This window comes from Cyrtonyx montezumae, unplaced genomic scaffold (genome assembly GCF_038088225.1).
Source record: "Cyrtonyx montezumae isolate F1298 unplaced genomic scaffold, pur_monq_1.0 scaffold_8, whole genome shotgun sequence".
NCBI classification, from domain to species: Eukaryota; Metazoa; Chordata; class Aves; order Galliformes; family Odontophoridae; genus Cyrtonyx; species Cyrtonyx montezumae.
Genome location: NW_027072089.1, coordinates 40,444,927 through 40,466,167, shown reverse-complemented (window position 1 = coordinate 40,466,167; position 21,241 = coordinate 40,444,927). Strand labels below are relative to the sequence as shown.

Below are 21,241 nucleotides of genomic sequence, written 5' to 3'. Positions count from 1 at the left end.
GAATCACTGCATTAAAAGCAGGAAGGAGGACAAACATGCCGGAAAACAATGACAGCTTTAGGGAGAAAGGGGAATAGCACCTTTGAAGACAAATGCTATCAAAGGTGTTTCTGAATCTCTGCCCTCCCTAAGGGTACGCATACAGGTTGCATGTCAGCAGCAATCTGGCCATCTCACACTGCTTGGGTCACGGATGGGGCTCAAGGCCAGGGCTGAGGAGATGTATCCAGTCTCTGATTTATGGGTTATCTAGGCCCAGCTCTATGGAAATGCTTAGGCAACAGTATTGTCCAGAGGGGGGAGAGATTAATTTTTGGAGGGGCAGCAGGGTGAGAGGAGAACAGAGGAGCAGGGTCAGTGTTAAACTCAGAGCTGAGCAGAGGCGTTCAAGAGCTGTGGAGATGTGGCTCTGAGGGCCGTGCTTAGTGGGCACGGTAGAGATGGGCCGATGGTTGGATTAGGGTATCACAGTGGTCTTCCAACAGTAACGACTCTTATGACTGTGATTCAAACTCTTCTATTACACCCTCAGCCATGCCCCAGCCCAGCTCTCGCTTGCTCCAAGCCAAGGGGCCAGGTCTGCCTTGCATCTGCTCTGTGCTCAGAGGAAGGTGCTGCTTCACTGCGTTGTCACTGCGCCATGCACAAGCACTGAGCAATGGCAGTTGGAGACAACAAGGCTGTTACACGTGGCCACAAAATAAAGGAAGTTTACACATCTACATGATAAAAAAGTTCCAAAGAATTTAATGTAGTTATTATTTATACATACACTTTATAAGTAGGAATATGGCAGACGGTTGAATTAGTACATAAAGTTTTATTTAAAGTTTTTCCCCTACGAGCAAGCTTCATTTACACAGTCTAACACTGTACAAAATTTACATTCCTTTTGTGACTTATTCAGTTAGCACTTTCCTTGGTCATGCCTTCCTGAAAGATAGAAAGATTTACATAGAGTCCTCTTAAATCTTTAAATTATCTTGGTAAAAAAAACCAAACCAAACCAAACCAGAAGAACCACTTACAAGGACAACAAATATCCTTTAAAAATGGTACTTTTTAGTAGAGACAAGTGACAGTCAGTGTTTAGTGGCAGACCTTATCCTGATCTTATATGTCATTCAAAGTTTCCTCGTTTAGTACCTTGACAGTTTCCTTTTAATATATATTTATATTTATATACTTTCAACAGGAAAAAAAAAGCCATGATTGCACCAAATATATTTTACAAGGGATCCCTTGGATCTGAACAATATAAATAAATACAAAACCAACTAAGATTGCACTATATAGTAGAAATGGATTGAGATTTCAGGATATACACTCCACCTTTACGAGTTCCTTAGTGATGCTCACTGGAAAATTCCCCAACGACACATTCAACATTAGCATCTTCAGATAATTATTTTGTTTAAACAATATTTTTGTTTTCGTTTTTTTCCAGGCGTGCAGCTACTTCATCAATTGCTTTATTGCATTTGTATGGTGTCAGTCTTTACTGCATTACTCCAATTTTACAACTGTGTGATTCTGCTGCAAGCACAGGAGTTGTACTGCAATAAAACTGGACTGATGCCAGAAAGAAACAGTCCCACAGTATTTGCCCTCCGTTATTTATACTGCTCTCAAGCTTCAATATATAGTGTAATTTCTGAATACATTCGTCCTCTTTCCATATTGCAAAGCAAATAATGAATTCCTCCTCACATCTATTGCCTCTGCAGTAGAAACCAACCTCCAGCAGTCATCTGCTCCTTGCTTACTGCATTACGTCCTATCACGAAAGATATGCACAAGCTTGAAAATGCAGGATGTGATTGCTTTGCCCCTTATTTGGTGCAGCCAGTTAAAAGTAAGCAAATTAAAGGCCGGATTCTTATCTGACACGAGCCAGAAGTGCATCAAAGCACACTGGCTTCCATGGAGCAAGATCACTTTATATCAGTGAGGAAGATTGTCTTGGGAGTAATGGATGCAGCATCAGTAAATCCAAAGGAAGAATTCTGCATATATTTTGCTCAGGTGTAGATGATTACGTTAAATACCAGACTTCAGATTTTGTCACTGTTTCCACAATGCCAGGGCAGAAAGACACGGGCTTAAAACATGGACAGTCTGATTCGTGCAAGCAACTAAGAGTTCATAGAGCAAGACTGAAATAAAGCACTCTGATCTTGCTTTGCATTGTGTAAATAATTACACGAGCTACAAGGCAGCGGGAAGTCCAGCCTCATGTTACTTTGGATCAGTAGTACAAACCTTTCTGACTACATCTGAAGATCAGTCACGTGGTCATTTAACTACTCAGCAGTCCCCCTCTAAAATGTGTGCAATCATTTAAGAGTCCAAAGCAATACATTTACAGTTAAATGCAGTCTTCTTGTCTTTGGAAGCAACTAGCATATATGCTCCTAACAGGTAAGTGAAAAAACGTAAGGAAGGGTTCTGGTGCTTTGTTATGTGCTTATAGGAATAACTTACTGTATGAACCCAGAATTTAAGGTGTAGGACCGAATTTCTGCTCTACTAATGTCAAAGTAATCATTCCATGTGATTTCATCAGTGAAATGACTCTGACTTTACACAGGTGTGACAAGGAGAACTTGACCCTAATCCCCAAACTGGCTACTGAAAGAAGTGCTCTGTAAAGCATGGATTTCAGCATAGTCTTGCTTTCCACTGCACTTACATGTAGGGACTTTGAAGGTGGGGTGTATTTGATGACAAGCTGTGCAAAAACCAAATGATATTTCTTTACCTTACATAATCTTCTGATCTTGTGTTGCTTGCAGAGCATGGGAAGTAGCTGTAGGTTAGGATTACAGGAGACAATTCTGCAGTGCAGAGTGAGCTTTTCACTATCTGAATTCTGAAGCATTCATGAAAACAACATCCTCATGACTTCAACACAGATCACATGCAGGTAGATACAATGCACAATACTGATCTTGTCTCTTCAGGCTGTGTCGGAACATTTAGCCTTCATACTTTTAAAGTTAGATTTGACGTGAGGAATCTTTCTGCAGCAGGAAAAAGTTAAAATCAGTCTGAAATGGCAGTCTGTCAGCATGTAATGTTCGGTGTGTTTTAGCTACTTGCTTCATAAGACACCGGCTTCTATCTGGGATGGGATAACGCTTTCTTTCTGTTCTCTTTTAGTTTGCTCCTAAAGCGTAAGTATGGAATAAGGGGTCAATTACAGCAGATTTGTTGATCAGGAATCCTGTTCTAAGAAAATATTTATGTCACCCGTCATTATTTTCCCAAATGCAATCAGTGTCCATGTCAGTGCTCCTCAACTCTCACTTGTTGTACGGTACGCAGGCTGGCAATATGACAGTTGAACAAGCGGGACCTGCAAGTGGCTCAGCAACATCTCCTTCTAGCTCTGTCCAAGTCCCCTTCTCAGGGCTGTAGCAAATAGTAGAAGATTTGTAGGCCCCCTGTAATAGAAGAAGTCATATTGAAAACAGCCTAAGTGAAGGCCATACCTGTAAGATGAAAAGCTACTTCTTTTTTCAAAAGCAACTCACAGTTTGGGGCCTTAACTTAAGAGCCCTTAAGAGGGTTTGGTTTTCTTATGGGCAGAGAATCCAGCTTCTGAAAACCAGGCACCTTTATGGTGCAACTTATAAGCAGAGCTAGAGACGTACAGTCCTACCAAACACCTCTGCCAAATTACATCTGATTTTTACATTACTCCTTATTAGTGAGTACAAGCTGATAATAACTCCCGAAATAGAAAAGCACAAAGGTAAAAAAAAGCACTGCATGTTCTCCACGAGTTGAAAACCAAACCAAAACTTGTCTCTGCAGCTGCCTTAATAGAATCATAGAATGGCTTGGCCTGGAACTGGACCAGGCTGCCCAGGGCCCCATCCATCCTGGCCTCGAACACCTCATAGGTTCATAGGTACATTAGGTTGGAAAGGACCTACAAGATCATCTAGTCCAACCATCCTCCTGTCACCATCCCTACCCACTGAACTACTAAATCAAATCCCTTAGCACCTCATCTAAACGCTTCTTGAACAGCGCTAGGGATGGTGCCTCAACCACCTCCCTAGGCAGGCCATTCCAGTGCCTGACCACTCTTTCAGAGAAAAAATGTTTCCTCGGGTCTAATCTAAATCTTCCCTGGCGCAATTTGTGGCCATTCCCTCTCCAGGCATGGGGAATCCACAGCTCCTCTGGGCAGTCTGATCTTTGTCCCTTTCTTCCTCTCTGTCCTCTCTGAGTCGCAAGAGCTCAGCAGGAATGAAAAGATCACTGAGGAAAGCAAGTACGCACCATGCTCCAGCTGTATCCTCCCACAAGGTAAATACTGTCATCAAGGACTGCACAGCCAGGACCGCTGCGGCCCTCCAGAATAGGAGTCTGGAGGATATTCCACTGGTCACCTTTAGGGTCATAGCATTCCACGAGCATGACGTCGAGGTGGGAGAAACCTGGGTAGCAGCATTGAGAAAGGAGAACACGCATTATGGCATACTATTTTATGATTAGTTTTACATTTAAGTTTATTAACTTAGAGTTGCAATTGCACTATTACAATTACAACATCACTACGAAATTTTCTTCTGGAAAATATTACCATATACACCTAAGCCATCTTCTATAATGATAATATCCCATTACTTCAGTTCAATTGAATCTGTTAAAAGCTTTCACCATTAGTTCCACAGTCTTCTACAAATCACAAGAACACTCAATAGAAATGAACAAAGCAAATTCAAGCAATATTCCTTCTCATCTATCAGCGCTAATGTGAGCTTGAGCGTGTAGGAAAAGGCTGTCCTGGCAGTCATTCCCAAAGGTCAGCAGATAGGAGCTATTAAAAAATCAGCAGGTTAAGTTTCACTCAGGAATCAGTGTCTCCTGAGTGAAGGTGGAGCTCAGACAGCTGATGGCACTTGGTCCCAGGGGGACGTGATGTTCAGGATCAGTTGCAAGCTGTTTTAAGGGGTACCCTAAGCATACAGCTGTGATGTGACAACGTCTTTAAGGCAACAGAAATGTAACCAGAAGAATTGTGGTCCCACTCTTCCATGTCTGAGAGAGAAAACAGCTCCAAGCAACAGCTGCTTTGTGATCACCAAAGGGCAGATACATCCCAAGACTCTCAAGCTGTGATGCTCAGTCACAAATAAGTGAGCTGAATGCAGGCATAGAACCTAGGTGTCCTGGTTCCTGATGTAATATTTAGGTATTTCCCTATTTCAAACCACTTCCTTTATCAGAGCATTGCAAGATGATCATGGCTTTCTTAACCTGTTAGGGTGCTTTACTTGACATTCCTAGGTTCTCCATCAAGGCAAAGTAGAAAAGAGAAGTTTGACTTTCTGGACAAGGGCATTTGTTGTTATCGGTACTTCAAAATGACATTTCTTGTAGGAGGGAACAAACAGCTGTAATGAAATGATTTTTCTGTCACTGGAAAGTTTGCAAGGGGCCACAGAAAGGCCACTGCTGTGTGCCAGAATCTGTCAAAGAGCTCTGTAATAAACTGCAGTGCACACAAGACCAGTTGTGTTGCAGCAAATGCACTGCTGACAGAGGCATACAGATCCAGCTTCACAAAGCACTTGGCTGTGGAGCTACCAGAGCCCTGCAGTTCCCACTCAGTGGAGAACTTACTACATTTCATCTGCTTTTCAGTCCCTTTCCTCACTTTACAGAAGAAGCTGTTTTCCCAAACAGCCCTCCTTCCAGAGACTGGGTTTTCCAGAAGCCTAGATGTTAAATGGCTCTCACAACAGTGAGCAATTCAAAGGGCAGCAAAGCAGGGCAGCAGTTACAGAGGCAAGAATGCAATGCTCACTTTCCCAGAGGTGAAACTGGGTGAAGGAAGAAGGGAGATGGAAAAAATTCAAGCCTGTGCAAACTAAGGCAAGTGTTTTACCTCTTGGAGGACCTGGGATGTGTTAAATTGGTTAATTTAGTAGGAACCAAAGCCAACAACGTGGAGCTCTGCAATCTCTACAAGTTTTACAGGTGTCGGCAGCTTTTACCCTTTTTTCTTTTTGAAGTTCAGTCCAGAAAGACCCGTTATAACTGGGTATGAGGAACAGGGACACAGCAGCCCAGCTGCAAGAGGTTGTGCCCCAATACTATTTACTGGAAACTAAGTAGTCTTTGTCCCCAGTATGCACCATGGATATTCAGATCTTAAAAAGCAACACAAGATTTCAGTGTATCACTGGGGCTTGGGTGCCAGAGTCATTCAGGCACATGGCATGGTCTCTATCACTGGCAGTTAAAATCACTATTCCTAGTATTCCTTTTGCATTGCAATTTTCCCTTTTTTTTTTGTAGTTTTATAGGTTCACAGGTACATTAGGTTAGAGAGGACCTACAAGATCATCTAGTCCAACCATCCTCCTATCACCATCCCTACCCACTGAACTACTAAATCAAATCCCTTAGCACCTCATCTAAACTCTTCTTGAACAGCACTAGGGATGGTGCCTCAACCACCTCCCTAGGCAGGCCATTCCAGTGCCTGACCACTCTTTCAGAGAAAAAATGTTTCCTCAGGTCTAATCTAAATCTTCCCCGGCGCGACTTCTGGCTATTCCCTCTCGTCCTGTCGTTATTTATCAGGGAGAAGAGGCCCACCCCCTCCTCACCACAACCCCCCTTCAGGAAGTGGTAGAGTGCAATAAGGTCTCCTCTGAGCCTCCTCTTCTCCAGACTAAACAATCCCAGCTCCCTCAGCCGCTCCTCATAAGACTTGTGCTCCAGGCCCCTCACCAGTTTTGTTGGCTCATGTTAAGCCGAGCATCAACCAATATCCCCAGGTCCTTTTCCTCTCTACATTCTCCAAGCCATTCTGCCCCAAGCCTTTTATTCTTTTTCTTAAGTAAGAGAGGAAAAGAAAAAAAAGAAAAGTGATTATAAACTGTCAAAAATTGTCAGAGTACAAAGGAACAGGAGCTGTTTTTTTTTTTTTTTTTTTTCCTAAGTGGCAGGATTAAACAGAATAACAGAACCTCTTTACTTTAGTAGTAACAGTTACAGGATGTGAGTACTAAGACAGGAGTACCAGGTGCTCAAGCAGTGGCTAGCTTAACATGAGATCTTTTCAGAAGATGAAAACAAGAGATCTCTAAAAAGAATCATAATTAACAAGCTGTATTTATTACTACACAGGGATCTAAAGGGCCTGGTCCTAATATTTAATGGCTGTGCTTTTTTTCCCCCATTAATTCAGGAGCTTGTTTTTGTATGTTGCTCTGAATAAAGCTCTCTGTAACTGCGCAATTTGGAAAATGATTTACAGAGGAAAATATTGCTGGTACTTTCGGGTCAAAGAATAATCTGTTTGTTTCATTGAATTCTTGGTAATGACAAATTGTCCATGCCTTTGAGTAATGGAAGCTCCCATTTTTATTATCTAAAGCATTCATTACTCATATATTTAATGTACTGTTATAATTTTAAAATAATTTGCATAAAATGTTTTTAAAATTGCTGGCTCAAGTGTCCTGTTAAATCGTGTTGCCTTTATTTTAATGTATTTAACAATGACTGTCTAACAAAAACACTCTTCATCAGGAGACGGGTGACACCGAAATGTTTTTCACTGTTAAAAATGTGACCTTTCAGATGGTTTCCTCCAATGGCATACAGTCGGTCGTTCATTACAGCCAAAGTGTGGATGGCTCGCTTTGTGTTCATGTCCTGTTTTCGGGCCCACACGTCCATCACAGGGTCATAGCAGTACAGCCAGGGAACGTACTCTCCATTGTGAACCCCACCTGCAAAATAAATGCACCTCTATTAATTACTGTAAATAAAAACACTGTTCTGCAGCAGGAATTTAGTTCTTTTTTTTTTTATTTCTTCTAATAAATATACTGATATATATATATATCAACTTATATATACACATATAAAATATTTATATAGTGGGTATTATAAAAGATACTGGCCTGAAATATATATCTTGCCATTGTGAACGGCTCCTGCATGGGCTGCCAAAGGTTGTGGTAAGGAAGACACGTAACGCCACTCGTTTGTCTCCAGGTTGTAGCACTCCACGCTGGACAAATATCCAGTTTCATTTCTTCCACCAATTACATATAAGTTCTTGTCCAGGCGGCAGGCGTAGAAGCTGGCTCTCCTGGAGGACAGGGCAAAAGGAGATAACACAAGTCAACAACCAATGAGTCACTCCCATCATATTTTAAAATCCAGCTAACACCCTAAGCTAAGATGGCTGCTATTCCAAATGATACTTTCAGAAGTGTCCAGAAGGTTCACATGCTTGCAAATACCCTAAAGACTGTCTGCTTTGCTAGTCAAACATATGCTCTACATCAAACAAATACCTTATTTTTGGTGTCAAAACAAGTAAGCAGAAAATACTTTTTTTTTTTTTTCAAAGCTGTTTGTTGCTTTTTCCACACCCATAGAAGATAAAAAGGTGCTCATTAATGTTTGGGGCATTACCTTGTAAGGGATATAACAACTCAGTAAGACACAGTGAAAAATGAGGTAGATAATGTAACAATAATAAATTATCTTGACATTCACTTTCTTTATGGTCCTTCAAGGGTCATTGTTCCCAATTTACTAAGAGAACCACATCATCAAAATTTTTCTTCAATTATCATTTTTTTCTTCTTTCTGCAGTACTGCAAATAGAACAACTTTCCTTAAGTTGGGCACAGTATTACATTTCTACCCTTTAACTCCATCCAGCTAACTGAGAAAAGTTTTAGCCACCTGTTTGGTTTCACAAGCAATTCAGGTATGCAGAGAAATCATTCATTTTTCTGGTTAGGACTACTGGACATATATTAGCTTGTCTTTCTCATGATTCTAAAGTTAATGGTGTCTGTTACTGAAGTAAAAATAGAGCAGAAGATGATTTTGAGAGATCCTACTCGGTGTAAATAGCAGTCAGGGAACGCTCCCCTGATTATTCAGTGGTAGGAAGTTTTGCTAGGGTGGAGGCCCCTAAGTTACAATGACATGAGAAAAAATGGCAAAAAAGCACAGCCAGACTAAAAAGAATTATATATAATGAATGACAAAAACTAGATTAGAATCATAGAATCATTTTGGTTGGAAAAGATCCTTAAGACCATCAAATTCAATCACCACCTAAAATGACCAAGTCCACCACTAAACCATGTCCCTTAGCGCTCCATCTGCCTATTTCTTAATTATCTCCAGGGAGGGGCACTCCACCACTTCCCTGGTCTGCCTATTCCAAGGTCTAACCACACTTTCCATGAAGAAATTCTTCCTAATATGCAATGTGACCACCACCCCTGTAGTGCAATTTGAGGATGTTTCCTCACTGTCACTCGTCACCTGAGAAAAGAGGTGGACACCCTCCTTGCTGCAGCCTCATTTCTGGCAGCTGTGGCAGTGATGAGGTCTCACTTCAGCCTCCTCTTCTCCAGACTACACAAACCTAACTCCCCAAGCCCCTCCTCATGACTCTTGCTTTCTTGTCCACTCAGCAACTTTGCTCTTCTCTGCACACTCTCAAACAACTCAACATCCTTCTTGTAGTGGGGAGCCTCAAATTGAACATAGAATTTGAGGTGCAAAATTGTTGGGGCAAAACAAGTCATAGAATCATAGAATGGCTTGGATTGGAAGGGAGCTTTAAAGCACAGCCAGTTCCAACTCATCCCCCATAGACAGACACATCCCACCATGTCAGGCTGCCCAGGGCCCCATCCAACCTGACCTTCAACACCCTCAGAGATGGGGAACCCACAGCTTCCTGGTGTAGGGAGCTGCTTTGGCAGGGGGTTGGACTCGATGATCTCTAGAGGTCCCTTCCAACCCCTACAGTTCTGTGATCCTGTGATTCCCTGGGCAGCCTCTGCCAGTGCCTCACTGCCCTTTCTCTGTGTGTGAGCCCAGAGCCTTGCAGGCAGGCCAGGCACTGATGGGTCTGACACCTCCTAAGCCCACCTTTGTAGCTAACAGAGTTCTCTGGCTTCTGCTCAGACACCCAAATCTGAACCAGGTGACTACTGCACATTCCACCCGTCACCTCCTATGTCACACAGGTTACATCTCAGGGGCTTGATGGTCACCTGCACTATCAATTGCTTGAACCAGGCCTTCAGGATGGGTGGTGGTCCATGTACACCACAAAACATGCACCACTGAACAACTCCTGTATGTCCCAATTCCTCCATAGGCCTCTCTACCTTGACTGCATCGGATTAGGAAGCCATTTATGCAATGTCTCTAACCTGCTGCCCAGTAAGGTAAGCAATTATTTACATGAGATTAAGCATGAACAGGAACTCCCTCCTTTACACAGTTTCCTGTTTCTGCAAAATTTGTAGCCTGATAACATTTTGAGTGATTTTCCCATTTGTTAAACGTGCCCGAGACTGGCTGATGATATGCAAGTTGGAGCAGAGGTCAGGCAGACATGAAGACAGCCACAGAAAGCAGGCTGGTTTGGCATTCACACAGCAGATCTGATGCAGTGCTGCCTATTGGTGGCCTTATTTTTGATGTGCTGCACGCCTGACAGGGCTCCAGCTGGTGACAGCTGCGTCACAGAGCACCTCCTGCCCAGCTCTTTGCTTTTAACCTGGTTGCATGTGGCAACATGGATAGTGCAGGACACAGCACTATTCCTGTTGAGCAGGAAGGGAAGCACTGCCTCAGGAATATGTCTAGAGCAAGGAAAGATGCAAACAGGAGGAAATGAATGCTGCTAAGTGCCTCTAACTACACTGACGAATTAAATAAGACCATTTAATTTATCTGTCAATGGGTAGATAGAAGCTGATGGCATGTATTGCTCTGCATGGTCGGGCAGCAAATTGTGCATCTATGTTTTTAGCCTGATTTTCCATGGAAACAAAGCTTATTTGATTACACTGTACGTGTATCCATGTCTGTCTGAATGTTGTCTCCTCACCAAAAACCTGCTGGCTGATTTCACTCTAATTTGATGATGGGTAAAAGCGTTAGAGGCAACCAAGTGCCTATGTGCTTCCTGAGAGCATATGACAGGCAAGACAGTCCACATTCCCCTGCTGGGAGGAGGAAAAGCTGCAGAGGTCACATCCAGTTAGACATGAAAGAGCCTACACAGGCAAGCATGAGCTGAGAAATGCTCAGCCAGAGCTCACATCTCCTCTGGCCCTGGAATGGTCGGCACAAACCTGCAGGGCTCCTGGCTCCTGAGTCCATCTCTCTGTCCTTACCCATTTCCTCCAATGAACCATGCACAAACTGCTCTCACAGCTCCTCACGTATTTTAGTCAGGTTTTCAGTAACAAATCTAATAAAATGTGGTGAATTTTCAAAACCAAACTCCGCTTTAATTAGTAGGAATATACTCCCATATATGAATAGCGGGTTCTCTCCTTTTTTGCTGTTTTTTAGTTCAAGTTTAACAAACAGATAGTTAGCACTGGCAGGCACTACTATTTTAACTGGGATTTCATGAACATCACTCTGTACGTGTACTCCTGGTTTCATCCACACAGTGTCACTGTAAGGAGCAAAAATGAGAGCGTCAGCATGCTTCACTCTTCTGCTTGGGGGTGAACGTTTACCCAGTAGCTCCTGCCACTAATATCTTAAGGCTCTTGGTTTTTAACTTCTCAGTGATACAGCACACGAGGGATGTGCTGTTCAGGGAAAACTTTAAATTGCTGTAAAATATGATTTGGATTAAAATATAACGCAGCAGTCAACTTTTCCCACAAAACTGGGAAGAGGCTATCCACTCCTAAAATAGCTCAAATGCACATTAGGATGTGAATATGGACAATAAGACAATTATTTAGGGATTTTCTTCAGAGCTTGCAAGTCTGAAATGCTTTTCCCTCCCACCCTCTCACTCAATAAGCAACCCAGCTAACTTTTTCATAAGTGCACAAAAAGGGAAACATTTCTAACACTTCCTCCTATTTTCTACCAAAAATGAATTCATGCTCCGGAACACAAAATACCAATCTGAGGTGCAAAACCATGAGTGCTACCACTGATCACTAAAGAATCTGGATCTTATTACAAGGTCACTGTTAGAGTGTTTGGTTTGCTTTTAAAAAGTTAAGGCCGTTTTAGCAAAGGTTAATACTGTTACTAAAGCCAGAGGATAAAATCAAATAGGAAATTATTTTCTCTGTCTCTTTATTTTTCTTGCAGCTTCTTTTATCAGTTCACTCAGCTTCATTAGAGAAGACAGCCTGGTCAGATCCACTCGTGCTTGCTGCTCCGTGCCCTGGTAGAATACAGTGTATATATATATGATATATATTACAGGTATTTAAATAAAATCTTTTAATTGGAATGTAGGAAAAACCAAGAGTTATAAATGTTCTGCACCCCTTGTCCTCCTCTGGGCTGACCTGGTAGGCTGGAACAGCACGGGACGGAGGTGTCTAGCTGCAAATCACTCTACAAGTTCAGAGATCAGTTCTCCATTACTTATTGGTGTAAGTGGACTGCTTTCCAAAAGGTATCCCACTGCTATTGCATGGTTGGGCCTATCAGTATTTCAATAACTCATGAGTCATTTGCTGCCTTTCTCAACAGCACACACCTGAAAACAGTACACGCTTTTCGAAGGCAACTGTTTGTAAGATACGCTACAAATGAAACAAAACCAAACTTGGCTTTAAAGCAAGACACGCTGCCAGCTCTGAATCCATACAGGGATTAGATTTTTCTCTAGAGCTGAAACAGCAAAATCAATCAGATATGGATTTTAGCATATGAGATAAAAGTTTACTCATCAAAAATCTCATACAGCTTTTCAACTTGAGAATATACCGCCTGTGAATGAGACTCACATTTACCTGGCAGTCATTTCAGAGGAGCTATTACAGCCTATCCAGCCAATTATTCTCAGACTAAAATTCCTAAGTGGGTTTTGACTTGATGGACCATAATGACTCAGAAGAACCCATTAAACAGTCTGTCTTGTCAACGGTGCCTGCATTATAACAGCAGATACAGGGCGTGACCCTGTACTCCTAGAGGGAGAAAAGTAGCCTATTGACTTTAATGAGAACTTCATCTGACTAAGGAGCTGGGAAAGAGACTGCATAAAAGATCCCTGTAGTTTGTATAATCTAAAAACTGTCTGGGCCAGATCTTATCTCTAAAGGCTGCAACAACTCTGAGAAAGTCATAAGGGATAAGCAAATGAACTTCTACAAATATTTCAGAAACTTGAAAATTACTGTATTTTGACAACAGCCCCTATGAGGAGCTGAATTTTATAGAAAAATAAGGTATGAGTCTATGAGCTATACATCCTGAATAGGTGACATAGTATAGTCCCCAGCTGAAGGAACTATTTATGAGTGGTCTGTTACACTTAATTAAAACTGTAATGTGCCAGGCCCCATCACTGGAAGTATTCAGGGAGAGGCTGGATGGGGCTTTGGGCGGAATGATGCAGTGGGAGGTGTCCCTGGCTCTCTCAGAGGAACTGGAATGAATGGCCTGTGAAGTCCCTCCCAGTCTAAACCATTCTAGGATTCTAAAACATTATCACATTGCAGTTTACTGCTGGACAGCTGCTAAGCAATCAAAAAGCTCAGCAGACTTTCTAACTCTTGGATGAAGGGGGCAGCTCCCTGCAGAATACAAGACAAGCTGTATTCAGCACCTGGATACAAACTGTATTTACCAGTACCATGCCATTGCCCACTGTGGAGGTGAAAAAGCTTCTTCCTCTGCTCTCCAACCTTCAACCATCTACTGCTGCCTTCTGAGCTTTGTCAGCCAAACAAACCCAACCCTTCAGCCAGCCAGATGTGCCCCTTGGGAGTTTTGCTTGCAGACCCTCAGGGAGCCTAATGAGAACACAAGTTAAGCTCCACAGAAGAGCTTCAGGCTCCATACAAACACTGGACGGTCCCACAGTTCACTGAAAAAGACCTGCACGGTGATAAGCAATCTCACCCATACCTTCTACCTCCTCTGTGCCAGTGCCTGGGACAGGTTGGCAGAGTCAGTCTGGGAGATGAATCACAGGTGAAGGTGCCCCTCCGTGGTAAGAATCATAGAATCACAGAACTGTAGGGGTTGGAAGTGACCTCTAGAGATCATCTGGTCCAACCCCCTGCCAAAGCAGCTCCCTAGCCCAGGTTGCACAGGTAGGTATTCAGACAGGTAAATAGCCTGCGTGTGGGGTTACCCCACAGTGCTGGCAGTAGGGAAGGAATAGGCTGTTGGACTAGCTCCACAATCATCTAAAAAAGTAATTTTAGTGAGGGATTTTTAAAGTAAAGGATGTTGTTATTAGTAAAGCCAGAGACTATAATGAACTGTGATGTTCTTTTCTGTCTCTGTTTATACGTCTAATTTTATCAGTTCACTCAGCTCCAATGGGAAACTGTCTCAGATCTACTCCACTTGTTCCTCTTCTTCTGATACAATGCAGCATTCCTTGGTGACAAGCATTGCATGTGGGTCTGCATTTGGCTTTTTGTCAAACTGAATCCTGAAAAGAAGCCCTTCAAAAACTCTGCAGGCTGACATTTTACCTCTGAAAATTTGAAAAGAGAGTCATATTTCCATCCATTTCACAGTACATGCTTGACTTGCAAGGTTGCACTGAGTCCAAACTGTGCCAGACACCTGAACATTATGGACAACTGACACATGAAAAGATGATAATACTGATGGCACAGAGAATACGAAGAGTGTCCTAGGAGAGTAGTGTGAGATGTCTTGTACACTGGTTCAATGAAAAAATGGGCGCTGATCCGAAAAATGAATGGTCCTTGGAATAGTTTTTCATAAAAACAACATTATAACTTTGGATCTTCTGCCTCTGAAACTCTTGCTACGAAACACACATCATTCAGATCAGGTTTGGAGGACATTTTTCCCGTCAGTTTGAGATTTGGGATCCAGAGTTAAATCTATGCCATCTTTACACACCCTTGCTAAAGTCCAAGTGCAGTTCTGCTCTTTGGTACACAGCAGGATTAAAATGTATGCTACTCTAATATGCAGTGGCTGACAGCAACTTCGTTCAAAGCCCACCCAGGATTCTGAGTCCCCTGACAAGGTAAGTCATGTTGAGGAGAGCTTTCCATGGCTGGTGTGGTGAGTCGGGATGGGGTCAACACATGAACGTTTCAGTTCTCTGTATGATATCCATCTATAATTACTGCTTGTTTACTGCAAACTCATTATGACACTTCAGTCAGGTAACATGACAGGATACTACAGAGACTTCAGAAAAACCCTTCAGACTGCACTCAGGCAACCAGTAATTGCACAAAGTCCATGGTTATTTTGCATGAGTTAGCACTGCAGGGTTTGGCAATGTGGAGTTTTGAATCTGGAATGCTTAAAAATATTAGGAGACAAATGGGAAGCAACTGCATGCTGCAGTTTTATCTCAGTATTTGCAAAGTAGGTGTCCTTACTCCCCAAACTAAGCCAAACTTCTGCTGTTCTTAGGATGATAAAACATATATTGAAAAACACGTAGGTCTTTACCTCTCTTGCATGGGTGGAAGTTGTATCCAGCTGTTAAACCTGGGATCGTATCGGCTAACAAAGTTTGTACTGTGCTTCCCTGTAAAGATAGATTATTTTGACACTCAGTTGTTTGTTTCATGTATTTAACATCAAGATTGTATTATAGATTACATATGTTTCACAAGTTGACAGCTTTTACGAAGGGTTCCCCCTTTTTACAACAATGCATGATTACACTATGTGTACAGTAATAATTCAACAAATGGGGCACTACAAGGTTTGAATTAGCAATTGTTAGCAGTAGAAGTGGGTAGAGATTATTCTTGCTCTCTGTAATAAGATCTTGAAAACATGTATTTAAATTTACTTATAGATGCTGTGGTACTTTCACAGCCACAATAAATCACAGCACTAAACAAAATTACTGCCCAAAAGAGAATATCCTCATAGTATTTTATGCTTAGAGCATTTTGAGTCAGGTAAAAAATCAAAGGCAGAACACATGCATTTCTTTTTCTTCACTTCATCTCTATGTGAAACACAGTAAAAAACAATGCACAAATAACTAGAAGTCACACAAGCCATCAGCACAGGGTATGCAGTGTTTGCACTAGATGGCTTATTCTACCATGTACTTTCAGTGTAAGTTAGGAGGAGTTACACATGTGCATCGGAGGGGGAATATACCCTTAGAGTCTTATTCCAAGTGTGTTAGCTAAAATGTGAAACATGAGCAACATACGTTGGCTAACTAGCTTATCCTTGCTGTCAAACCCAAGAACTGTATGCATGTCTTCACGATACTAGGATTTCATCTTATTTTACATGCAGATTGACACCAAAGCAAGAAAACTGAAGCAAGAGAGTGTATGGCAATTTCTTCTAACACCTGAGACTTCAACAGATGAGGACCTTGGAAAAAGAAACCTTTGTTTATGTAAGTGTGACTAAAAAATTGAATTAGAAGCTTCAAAGGACAGCAGAATAACCCAACTGCATATGTCACAGTTCTATAAATGGTCACTGGGCATTCTACAAGGTGAATATTTTTGCATCTGAAAAGCCTCCGTAGGACTGGTTCTCTTTACTCGATGCTTTCTACACTTAACTTCAGCACGTGTAAAGAGACCATCAAGAGACTGTTGAGAAGAAAAACTATACAACTAGAATCTGTATTCATAATCATTTAAGATTATGTTCTACAATATTACAGAGAAAGAAAGTATTGGTCACTCTACCTGTAAGGAAACTCATTCTCTCGTTGTGCATAACCATGTTCCAAATCCAGCATGGTGCCCACTGAGGACCAAACTTGCTGCATGCTGAGCACAGAGCATAGGGTGAGAGCCCCATATGCTAAAGGAAAATGGGCATTTTGCCACTGGATTTAGAGAAGGTAGACTTTGCTCTTGATCTCTATCTGAATTCCTTTAGTCTATCACGACAATTTGGAAGAATAGACGTTGAGAGTTATAAATTCAATGAAGAGTAAAATAGCAGGCACCTGACCAGCTAGGTATCACTATTTAGGACAAGTATTATCCCGTTTCTACTACAAAAAGCGGGATTAAAAAAGAAGAAGGTAAGTATTGATCACAAGTTTCAACTCCTGTGAGGAAGGTTCAGTGCTGCTCATCTTACTGCATCTTTCAGATCAGGGGTTACATAGCAGCTTTTTCACTGGTGTCTTATAAAGTTCTGATCTGGGGATCTTGGGCTCTTAACATATGTGTGTTGTACATATATTTTCCACAGATACCATGTGTGTAGAAGAATGCCCAGCATGGTGTAGAAAGAGATTTTACTGGGAACAGAGTTGGAATACAGGATACAGATCTGGTCACTTCACAGGAAAGGAGATGAAATCAAACTGGAAGAAGCATGAAGAAGAGCCACAAGGATGACAAGAAGAAGAAGATGTTTATCTTATGGCAGGAGATAAACTCCAGCAGAATTTGGCTTGCTGTACCCAGCAAAACAAAAGCTGAAAGGAAGAGGAACACTGCCTGTAATACATCAGAGGAACAAATCTCCAGGAGGGGAAAAGCTATTAAGCTAAAGGCCAACTTTGGCATGAGAACAAGGTGATTTAGACAGTCAAAGAATACATTTTACTGGAAATTAGAATAAGGCTGCTAGTCATTGCAAGCAATTGGATTCTGTAACAGCTTTCCAACAGGAGTAGAGAGGGGCTAAAAATCCAACTGCTTTTCAAATGGAGCTTAGAAAATTTACAAAATGGAACTATATGATTCCTGTGATGGCAGGAAAAGGATTTGATGACCTCCTTGAGCTGCCTGGTATAAACGGTTTCATTCCAATTTAATTTTGGAATTCAGTTTAAAAGACAAATGTATCTATTATTTCGTCTTTCTCATCAGTCAGTAGGGCTGCACATGCCATGAAGCACTTGTCAGAATGCAGAAACTGTGAGAAGTAAACAGAAATCAGGACTAGTAAATTGGGATAATGAGAGAAAGGAAGGCAGATGCTGCTCTGCTCTGTACAGCAAGGTTTCTGCACCCATGCCAAAAGGTGAAGGGCTCTGAAGTTTATGAATGTTTGTCCTAAATCCATGCCAGTGCTCTGCAGCCTGCTCTCATCAACACTTACTCATGCAAGGATCCCTTGTGACTGGAAAGGTAATGCCATAGGAAGATGTAAGAAATGAGAAGAAATATCACCATGCTCCCTAGGTTGTCAGGAAGTCAAAGGAGCAGCACAGAAAGTGCATGGGCACTCCTTGGGGTGCACCTTGCTTCTCAAGAACTGGCACAATGCCTAAAGATATGCATAATGCTCCTTCCATTGCTGCTACTCACTGAAACAACACTTGGCACCTTTCCATTTGTATTGGAATCCTTGAAATGCACTGAAAAGGACAGCTCAAGTTAGGTTCATTTGAAGCCCCTTCTGTACTACAAGGAGGTAAAGATCTTTACACAAAAGTAGGTGAGTATGTATGAGTAGTTCCCATGCAGCTGTACATTTAGAGCAAATCAATTTCAAGAAATAACTAGCCCAGAAATAGCACTGAATGTAGTTCATGATTTTCAGGTCTACTTTTTGAGACAAATAGGATCCATTTTGCTTGGGGTAGGTTCGTAAAGAGATCAGTATCAATAATGTTCCCACCACCTTCACTTGTAACTTCTCTACAAACGAATCACAGCTCCCTGATATTCACAGATCAAGAAAGCAGGTGGATGTCTGCTGCACATGCTTTCAGCTCAGGAGGTGATCTAGGCAGCCTTAGAGCACTATCCATGTCACAAACCATGTGCTCAAGTCCTATCTCAGTCCCAGGGCGAGCACCCCTTCTTACAGCTCTCCATTAGCTTGTGACTCTATTTCCACATCTTTAAATTGTGGACAATTACTCGTCTTTTTCGTCCTTCATGTGACGTGGCTATTTAATTATAAACTGTCTGGAACAAGGTCTGCCTTTTGTTATCTGCTTACCACCAAGCACAACAGGGGCCTTCAGTTGTTGGCTGTGGATGATACTCCTAATAATAATTGCCATTAATTATGCCCCGGTACTTCCTGCATAATATAGCATAATATAAAGGAGATTCAAACCCCAGAACTGAAGGGCTCTTCTCCCAAGACATTCAGCAATATTTTTAACTACACCGGAAATATGTTTCTAGGGTGGACTGGATTGTTTGTCTCAGGTTTTAGGAAGTGAACAGATGTAACAATTTTCTATAATTTGGTTTAGTGCAGATGCTGAAATGGGGCATTCACAATAAAATATATGCAGTATATGTAATTTCAGCTGGATCCTCTGGTGTTTTAAAGTAAAAATGTGTACCTGCAAGCTGTTTTATGGTTTCTCAGTCATAATTATCTCTGTTACACAGGCTGCTACAACTACAACTCTTTCTTCGTGTGCAAGCTTTTTAACAATGTCTTGACTATTTTGTGAATTTTGTAAGGCATGGTACTCTCCTTTTGCTTTGCTCAGAAGTCTGTTAAATTGTTTAATTTCTCTTTGCAGTAAATTTATGGAGTAATCAAATCAAAGAAGGTAGCAGCAGATAATCTATATGAGAAGCTCTTGCACAAGACTAAAAAAGGACCAGTTTAAGAATCTCAGTCTAGATAATTAACACATTAACAACTTTAGCTGCGAGTATCTGGTTTGACAATAGAAAGGAAGCATTCATCTACTGCAATTGCATTATTATATTATGACTGGAAGGAGACTGGAAATGAAGGTTAAAATTCTTAACAGCTGCTGCCTGGTGCATGTACTTGAAAGAGTCTGTTTTGCTGCCTGTGGCATTTCTCAAGGGACGTGGGAGCTGATAAATGAGAGAGATGCTAATGCTGAAGTACCGGATATTTATTATATCAATATCTGAAAGTAGCCTTTGGTGGTTCAACAATTAGGCTACAGGTCCTCAAGATCACTTATTAATGACCACATCAGCTGACCTGACAGACAGACAGACAGACACAGGAAGGCAGATGCTGCCTGTGCCTTTTAATACTGTATACATACCGTTAGGGTTCCATTGGTCTTCTCCTCCAAGTACAAACAAGAAGTTTTCCACTTCCACGACACAATGATGTGCACTGTTATATGGCATAACTGCAAACAATGAGAGAGTTCTTTATCAGCTCAGGGCACAGACTCCATAAAAACTTCCAAAGGTACAAAATACAACGCCATGCTGAAATTTGTACAAAACAATAGAAGGCATCCACCCCAAGCATGTATGTCTGATGAATTAACAGCAGAAACCACTGCTTAATAGTAATTTCACATTATTTGGTCTTGCAGATAATTGAGGAATGAGGTAAGAATGCTGGTCCCTTGGTGTCCCTCCCGCATAGCCATATATGAGTCTCTAAAATGAATCTGTTAAAACGGGTGAAGTTGTCTGACATTTTCCTGGAATAAGCAGATGCTAGGGATCCTGGTATGCTAGGAAACATTATAAAAACCTCAGCCCAGCTTTGTTCTGTTGGTAATGTTTCCACAAGAAGAGACAGTGTGTTCAGTAGCTTTCTATTACACAGCAATGAACAAGCTGCATTTCCATACAGTTTTAAGTTTTTAAATTAAGGTCCTGCTGATTTAATGCCTTTTCCAAATGTATACGCTTAATTTCCTGTACAATGTCATTAGCAGCACAATCACACATTTTCTATTCATCTAATCAGGAAGCCCTTTGTTAACAAAGATCAAAACTGTGGCATTAGGTTTGCAATATCCTTTCTTTTTGGAGGTGTAGGAATTACGATAGACCAAATACAGTCATAATATTCTATTTTTTTTTCAATTTACATCTTCCACCGTAAGTATCAAAACACAAAAAGAAGGGCTTATTTATACACAATATGCAAATATTATTGTGCTGAGGCATACAGCACTATTGATATTATATGGTAAATGTAAACTTAGGCAGCATTAGCTATCATACCGCATACAGTAGTTTTGGCCCAGTGACACCAGTAGGAAAAATGATGTCCTTGTTCAGCTCATCATATGGGTACCTTAAATCTAGGTGAGGACAAATGGGGAGGTGATGTGCATGTACAGGCAGGGAACTTATTGCTTGACACGGATCAACAGAGCACTTAGGAAACCAGTGCAGTGGGAAATCAATATGACTCAGGGCCAGCTCTTACTTTGAGCTCTTTTGCCAATGCCAAAAAAAAAAAAAAAAAAAAAATAAGCAGCCTATCTCACAGTTGGATTATTTTGGGTGATATATCTCTCATTTCATTTGTTTTATTATCTTTTATTTTTCTCAGAATGCAGTTGTGCAGTACAGCA

The 21,241-nt window shown here is 41.5% G+C and overlaps 1 protein-coding gene across 1 annotated transcript in view; it reads right to left on the bottom strand.

The window, feature by feature from the left end:
* Positions 1–722: 722 nt before the first annotated feature.
* Positions 723–21,241, bottom strand: part of KLHL14 (kelch like family member 14) — a 60,929-nt gene continuing 40,410 nt past the window's right edge. The window contains exons 4-9 of the mRNA XM_065753460.1: positions 19,961–20,050; positions 15,469–15,547; positions 7,938–8,128; positions 7,605–7,763; positions 4,294–4,451; positions 723–3,446 (exon numbers count right to left, since the gene is read on the bottom strand). Of these exons, the coding sequence (XP_065609532.1) occupies positions 3,306–3,446; positions 4,294–4,451; positions 7,605–7,763; positions 7,938–8,128; positions 15,469–15,547; positions 19,961–20,050 (818 nt within the window). The 3' untranslated portion in view covers positions 723–3,305. The remainder of the gene's footprint in view (positions 3,447–4,293; positions 4,452–7,604; positions 7,764–7,937; positions 8,129–15,468; positions 15,548–19,960; positions 20,051–21,241) is intronic.